The sequence below is a fragment of the Euphorbia lathyris genome, chromosome 9, assembly GCF_963576675.1.
Source record: "Euphorbia lathyris chromosome 9, ddEupLath1.1, whole genome shotgun sequence".
Lineage (NCBI taxonomy): Eukaryota > Viridiplantae > Streptophyta > Magnoliopsida > Malpighiales > Euphorbiaceae > Euphorbia > Euphorbia lathyris.
The window spans coordinates 43707988-43714935 of NC_088918.1; the positions used below are offsets into that span (position 1 = coordinate 43707988).

At 36.0% G+C, this 6948-nt stretch overlaps 1 protein-coding gene across 1 annotated transcript; it reads left to right on the plus strand.

Annotated features, from left to right (window-relative positions):
* The first annotated feature begins 1943 nt into the window (after positions 1 to 1943).
* LOC136205981 (uncharacterized) lies at positions 1944 to 6323 on the plus strand. Its single transcript, XM_065996861.1, has 8 exons — positions 1944 to 2517; positions 3034 to 3181; positions 3309 to 3459; positions 3556 to 3681; positions 3762 to 3842; positions 4133 to 4325; positions 4405 to 4675; positions 5662 to 6323. The coding sequence occupies exons 1-8, from the start codon at positions 2326 to 2328 to the stop codon at positions 5910 to 5912; spliced, it is 1413 nt and encodes a 470-aa protein (XP_065852933.1). The 5' UTR covers positions 1944 to 2325; the 3' UTR covers positions 5913 to 6323.
* Positions 6324 to 6948: the final 625 nt, after the last annotated feature.

A 6948-nucleotide genomic window follows, 5' to 3' on the forward strand; every position in this document is an offset into this window, starting at 1 on the left:
AGTAGATTCCAGCTCATGCGTTTTCGACACCACTGAGCGACCGATCCCTGGGTTCCTGCAGCCTTCTTTTTCATGCCCATACAATCCGCACTTGTGACACGCTGTGTATAACCCTTCATATTCAATATGATAGGTATTTCCATTGAGGCGGAATTGTGCAATTAAAGGCTTGCTAAGGTCAATCTCAACACAGACACGTGCGAACTTTCCTCTTGCCTTTCCTGTGGTGTTCTTATCAGCTCGAATGGCCTTGCCAAAAGAATTTTTGATTAACAGTAGAGCATCCTTTTGATAAAACTGAAGCGGTAGTTCAGGGAAACGAGCCCATACCAGCATTTTGTCAACCGAAGCCGCTGAAGGCACAAACGTAGGTGACCACTCCCTAATTGTCAGATAGTGTCCTTGCACCAGCCAAGGTCCATCTTGAATAACATGATCCCTGTCAGTGCTCTTATCAAAATTTACTAGGTGAAATCTATGTCCAAGATCGATCATTGTAAATTCGCCTTCTGTCTTCCAGATTTCCGCAGCTCTGTTTCTCAGGGCTATATACCCCACGTTTCTACCAAGGATCTTGATAATCAACGCGTTCGACCATACTTGGGACCATTCTTCTACAAGTTCCGGGGCAATATTAATGTCAGGGAAGAGGGGATCGTTGTTTACAAGGCTGATGGAGCCCTGTCCAGAAACGCGCAGGTCGACTGGGGTTCTTCGGGGTTCCGACATCGAGACGTCATTGAGGATATCCCTGAAGGAGCGGTATCTTGTTGGTGAGTTAATGGGTTGCGAGATGGGTGTATCAGGTGGAATCGGGGGAGGTGGTGGTGGTGCGGCGGCAGGTTGCGGCTGGGTCTGAGGTAGGGTTTCGAGCGGCATATTTTTGCCCATACAAGGCTCCTGGTGTACTTCTCGGTTCTGTTTTTTTACTAAATTGTGGAATTGAAAGGGTTTTACTTTGATTTATTATGAGATTTATATAGGGTTTTACCTGGAATTAACTGAATTTAGTGTCTGTATGCTGCATTTATGTATTGGAAATTGGTATTTAGCAGATTAGGCTGTCAATTTCTGACATGAATTGCAGAGATAACCTGTTTGATATTTTCAGATTGAAGAAAGAAAAGAAGAATCAAGATTAATTTTGTTTTTAATCATCTTGGTTTTGTTTGAATTTTGTTGCAGATGGATGTTCAAAGAAATAATGATTCGAATTGCATTGAAGATGAGCCTCTTGATATAAGTGAAGCGTCTAGAGAACTCGAATTGCTTCCTCGAACGTATTTAGATGTAAGCAGCAAACATATTTGGATGTTATAGTATTTTAGCATTTTATAGCTATTGAGGGATAATAATATTGATTTTAGAGAAAGAAATTAACAAAGAGGAGAGAGAGAAGAGAGAGAAAGAAGGAAAAAAAATAAAAAAAAAAAATTAAAGAGAGATGGAAAAAGATGGTGTATTTGAATTTTATTTTTTATTTTGGGGTTTCTTTGTGATAATTAGATAATAAGGGAGGTTAATTTATAAAATAAATAAATATAAGGACCAAATTAACTTTTTTTCCTTTGACTTTTAACACCGTTATTCAATTTGGTATGTGTTTGCTAACGGATATCATTTTGCAAATTTTTAAACCACAAAACTGTAATTGAAAACAAATGTAGCCACAAGGTTTATTTTTATACTTTTCCCTATTATTTATTCCGAGTTGTCCATAATAAAAATTTCTGACACATAATTTGGTTAGCTTTTGAGTTTTGATTTTTGAAAATTTAAAAATAAAAATAAAAATAAAAATAAAAATGGCTTCCTTACTGTAGTTTTCCATTTTTACTAATTGTTTTTTTTTACCGCTAAAGTTTAAATTAAAAAAATATTCAAATTTAATTACGAATCTACAAATAATTAGAATATAATAAAGTTTATACATTAATATTGTGTCCAAGAAAAGAGAGAGATACTCCTCATCGTCTTCCCTTTCCTCTTCCTCTTCCTCTTCCTCTTCTTCTTCCTCACCATCTCACACAGTGACCTCTTCTCCCACTCTGAAATTGAAATTGGAAGAGACTTGCCTACTCAGCTATGTTTTTTTCCTTCTTTTTTGCTTTTCCTTAGTTTCCTATTTCTTCAATTTTAGGGTTTGGGTATGGAGATTACTGTTCCCTATTTCCAATAGTTTTAGGGGTTCCTTTTTCATATCTGTAATCGGATTAGTATTTAAGTTTGATAGGGAGAGGGGGACAAATTGAGAGAGTATTATTAGTTCAATTTCTTCTCCGTCTCTCTCTTCTGGTGCTGAAAAATTACAAGCTTTTTTGAGGGATGGAAGGGAGGAGAGTATCGGCAAATCCGAGACCGTGCTCAGGAAGGAGAATTTTGGCGAGGAAAAGACCTCGCACTTATGGATTCGTTAACACTGTTAAGAAGCTCCAGAGACGCGAGATTTCTTCTAAGCGAGATCGTGCTTTTAGCATGAGCAATGCCCAGGAGAGGTTTCGCAATATGCGTTTGAGGGTCTGTTCTTTCTTCCCTTGCTTAATTTTTATTTATTTGGGTTTTTTCTTAATTTACATTTTCTCCTTGTATGATTACAGAATAGCTTGTTTAACAGATTTAGAGTTTTAAATTTGGCTCTGGATAGTGAAGTTTATTCGAATTATTACTTAGTTGTAGCTGCTCTTATCCGATGCTTGTTTATGAGCTAGGGAGCTTGGAATGAACTGATTTACGTTCCCTTTTAAGTTGCTTCCTTGTATTAGTATATCCCGTGTAAGAGATTTCTGTATTTTGGTCGTGAATTTGTGTTAATGATTAATAGGTATTCGTTTGGCCTGATAAGTACTGAACTAGCGGAGTAGCGACTTCTTTAGTAATTGTTCCTTACTGTTTTGAATCTGGATTTGTTTGTTTGCTCATTCATCTTGTTGTACGTTATAATCTGGTCCACCACCTCATCATGAGTTTTTTTTTTTTTTTTTCACTTTAGTTTCAAGAAAGACAGTTTTAACTTGTATGATTTACTTTCATTAGGAAGAATATGATACTCATGATCCTAAGGGTCATTGTCAAGTAGTGCTGCCTTTTCTGATGAAGAGAACGAAAGTTATTGAGATTGTGGCTGCTCGCGACATTGTATTTGCTCTTGCACATTCTGGTGTTTGTGCAGCTTTTAGTAGAGGTAACAACTAGGTTTTCTTTTATATTATGAAGAGATCGTAAGTTTTTTATGTTTAATAACCGTACTAGTACTTAAAATTTCTTGGTATGACTTTATCTCATGTTTTTGCTGACTATTTTCAATGCAGAGACAAATCAGAGAATATGTTTTCTTAATGTTAGTCCTGATGAAGTCATTAGAAGCTTGTTCTACAATAAAAACAATGATTCACTCATCACAGTTTCAGTATATGCTTCAGATAACTTTAGCTCCTTGAAGTGCAGATCAACTAGAATCGAGTATGTCTCACTTTTATGTGTTCTTTACTTGTTAATGAGTCTAATTGTTAGATGTATTAATTTGTGCCACAAATATTCGTGTATTTAAATTGTTAGGTATATAAGGAGGGGTAAGCCAGATGCTGGTTTTGCTCTTTTTGAGTCAGAATCCTTGAAGTGGCCTGGGTTTGTGGAATTTGATGATGTCAATGGAAAGGTCCTAACCTACTCAGCACAGGACAGGTGTTTTCCAGTTCACTAATCCTGCCTTCAAAATCTCTCATGAATTCTAATATTTTATTTGTATTGGTAAATGTTGCCAGCGTATACAAGGTGTTCGACCTCAAAAATTATACGATGTTGTATTCTATATCGGATAAACATGTACAAGAAATCAAGATTAGGTAATCTCTCTCTCAAACTCGTGTGAACTTATGTTGAAGACAGGAGCAATCTTTGTCTTGTAATGGAGCTTTTTATTGATGATACTCTATAGTTATTTCTTGAGCATATAGTTTTTCTTAACCTTTTGCGAGAGTAGATGCATGACAACAAGCCATATCCATCATATTCGTTTATGTTTGCCTTTTTGAATGAGTTCTAAATATGCACCCAATTTTGCTCTTTTTTATTTTCAATTGTGCTTCACATGTGGTCTTCTAACCTACAATTTGTATTTCATGATCTGCATCAGTCCGGGCATCATGTTGTTGATTTTCAATAGATTGAGTAGCCACGTTCCTCTTAAGATTTTATCAATAGAAGATGGCACAGTTCTCAAAGCCTTCAATCATTTACTTCATCGAAATAAGAAGGTAGACTTCATTGAACAATTTAATGAGAAACTTCTTGTCAAGCAGGAAAATGAGAATCTCCAGATTCTTGATGTGAGTAATCTATAACTATTTTCAGTCCTTGCAGCCATGATTATGTTCCCTGCCAGTAACTGTTTATTCCTTTATGCAGGTACGGAATGCAGAGCTCATGGAAGTTAGTAGAAGCGAGTTCATGACTCCCTCAGCATTTATCTTCCTCTATGAAAACCAGTTGTTCTTAACTTTCAGAAATAGAACTGTTGCTGTATGGAATTTCCGTGGGGAGCTTGTAACTTCATTTGAGGATCACCTTTTATGGCACCCCGACTGCAACACAAATAACATATACATAACAAGTGATCAGGATCTTATTATTTCCTACTGCAAAGCTGAATCTGAAGACCAGTGGATAGAGGGAAATGGTATACATTTTCTGCCACCTTAAGTTTGATAACTAGTTTCAAAAGTCCGAGCAATCTATGGTCTTAGCTAGTAGTATGCTGCGTTGTGCTGGCTTGAACTTTACTATAATTGATGTAGACACTAAAACATTGCATTTATTTGTCAATAAGAGGAACCTCGACTGGTTCAGGTGTCACATTTCAAAAGATCACATCTAATAATTAGATATAAAGAGGTATGCTTCATTATAAGTTAAAGTCTGCACGGGTAGCCTGGTTGTTACTAATCTTAATATCAGTCAGATTAAGATTATGTCTACTCTGAGTCATGACATATTAGTAGCATAGTTGGTTGAATTGGTGTCAAATATCTAGTTGGCTGGTGGAGTCGTAACTTGCATTTTTCCAACTGAAGACACAAAAATTCCTATCTAATTTATTTAATTTCAGTGGCTAGTTTGCTTCTTGAGTTACCATGAAGTTCAATAGATATAACTGTTTAGGCTTTGATTGGATGAAGGGTTTGAAGGGGTTAGAAAGGGAAAGGTAACGTTTTCTTTCCTAACCCCTCCAAACCCTTCATCCAATCGAAGTCTTAATGGTCGAAGTAGAGTGCACTGACGGATTCGTTTTGTTGTTGTAAAGTAATTTGCTCCAATTTGCTGTTCTATTCTACCATTCTATCTGTTCCCTTGCCAGAATCTTTAGAGTGGACATCCTGGGAAACGAGTTCTAATTTAAAAGAAATTTATAAATGGTATGCTGTATCAAATGTTTATGTTCTAATTGTGGGAAATTAGTTGCCACATTGTTGCTGTTAGGAGCAATTAACCATGAAGAAAGTGGGAACAATGTATTTCCTGACAGTTGGGACCTGTAACTCAGTTTTTGCTACTCTCACCCAATATCGTTTTTTTTTTTATGTATTTTGAACATGATGTGTTGTGAAAAAAGAGCATTCTTTTGGGAAGATTATTGGGTCTCACTGATAGCTTTATTTTATGCAGCTGGATCGATCAATATTAGCAACATCTTGACAGGGAAGTGTTTGGCTAAAATAAATGCGAGCAATGGTGGTCCAAAGGGTGAAGGGAGCAGCAGCAGTAGCAGTAGCGGTGGGTCAAAGCAGAGTTATTCATGTATGAGAAGTACAGTAACAGAAGCCTTGGAAGACATTACAGCGCTTTTCTATGATGAAGAGCGCAATGAGATATACACTGGTAACAGACATGGGCTAGTTCATGTATGGTCTAACTAAAGCAAAGAGTATGCTTTTGATGACATGGAGTTAAATGTTATAAATCAGCATGTAGAAGACGTTTGAAGAGGCCTATAAAAGCATTTTTTTTGCACTGGTAAGTCCAGTCCAGTCCAGGTATGACAAACTTGAGCAGGTTGCATTGCAGAGACAGAAGATGGTTGTGGTGATGCCTGCAAAAGTGTTAATTAGTTGAGAATGAATTTGTAGCATTGAGATTTATTTGAACTTTCTTTCTCTTGTATTAATTTGTAGATTTTAAAGTGGTTCCGGTGTTGTTTGATTGAGAAGTGAGGGAAGGATAGGTTGTTGAAAATTGAAGACCATAGTTGTCTGTCTGTCTGTAACATAACTACATTAGTTTGTATTCTTTTCTTCTTTCTGTTAAGTAAACAACATGTTTGCTTCTTATTTATTAGTAGTTGCTATCTTGTAACGGGAAACACTAACAAAGTCTGAACACTCTTCTCCTGCTCTATGATTCAAGGGGACACTAATGGAGCCAGCAGCTGCTATGGTAAGGTAACACTCAATACCTTACCACCATTTTATATTTCACTTTCACTTTCACAACTATGATAGAAATCTCACATATAGAATTGAAAAAACTAAATCACCAGAATTAGATTGTTCCAAAAATCCAATCCAATTCGGAGATTTAGATAAGGATATTCTTCGTTTTAGATGAATACCTATTTACGTTTATTTCTAAAGATAAAAGTAAAAATATAATTTCCAATATAATAAAATATACAAATGCATACCTTATGTAATTTCAACTAAATAATACACCATCTGATCTAAATTAGGTTACGTAGGGTTTTTCATTAAAACCAATAAAACATTAATTAGACTAGAAAAGTGATTAATTTAGTGGATTACTAAACTTAGCTACCATTTTCCACCTCTAGTCCCGTGAAAAGACGACACTGCTCTTGCAACAAATTCATTAATCCTCTCAAATTCCCAAATCCTCTCAAAAACTCAAAACTCTCTAAAATCTAATTCGGATTAATTTGGTAAAGAAAAAACATGG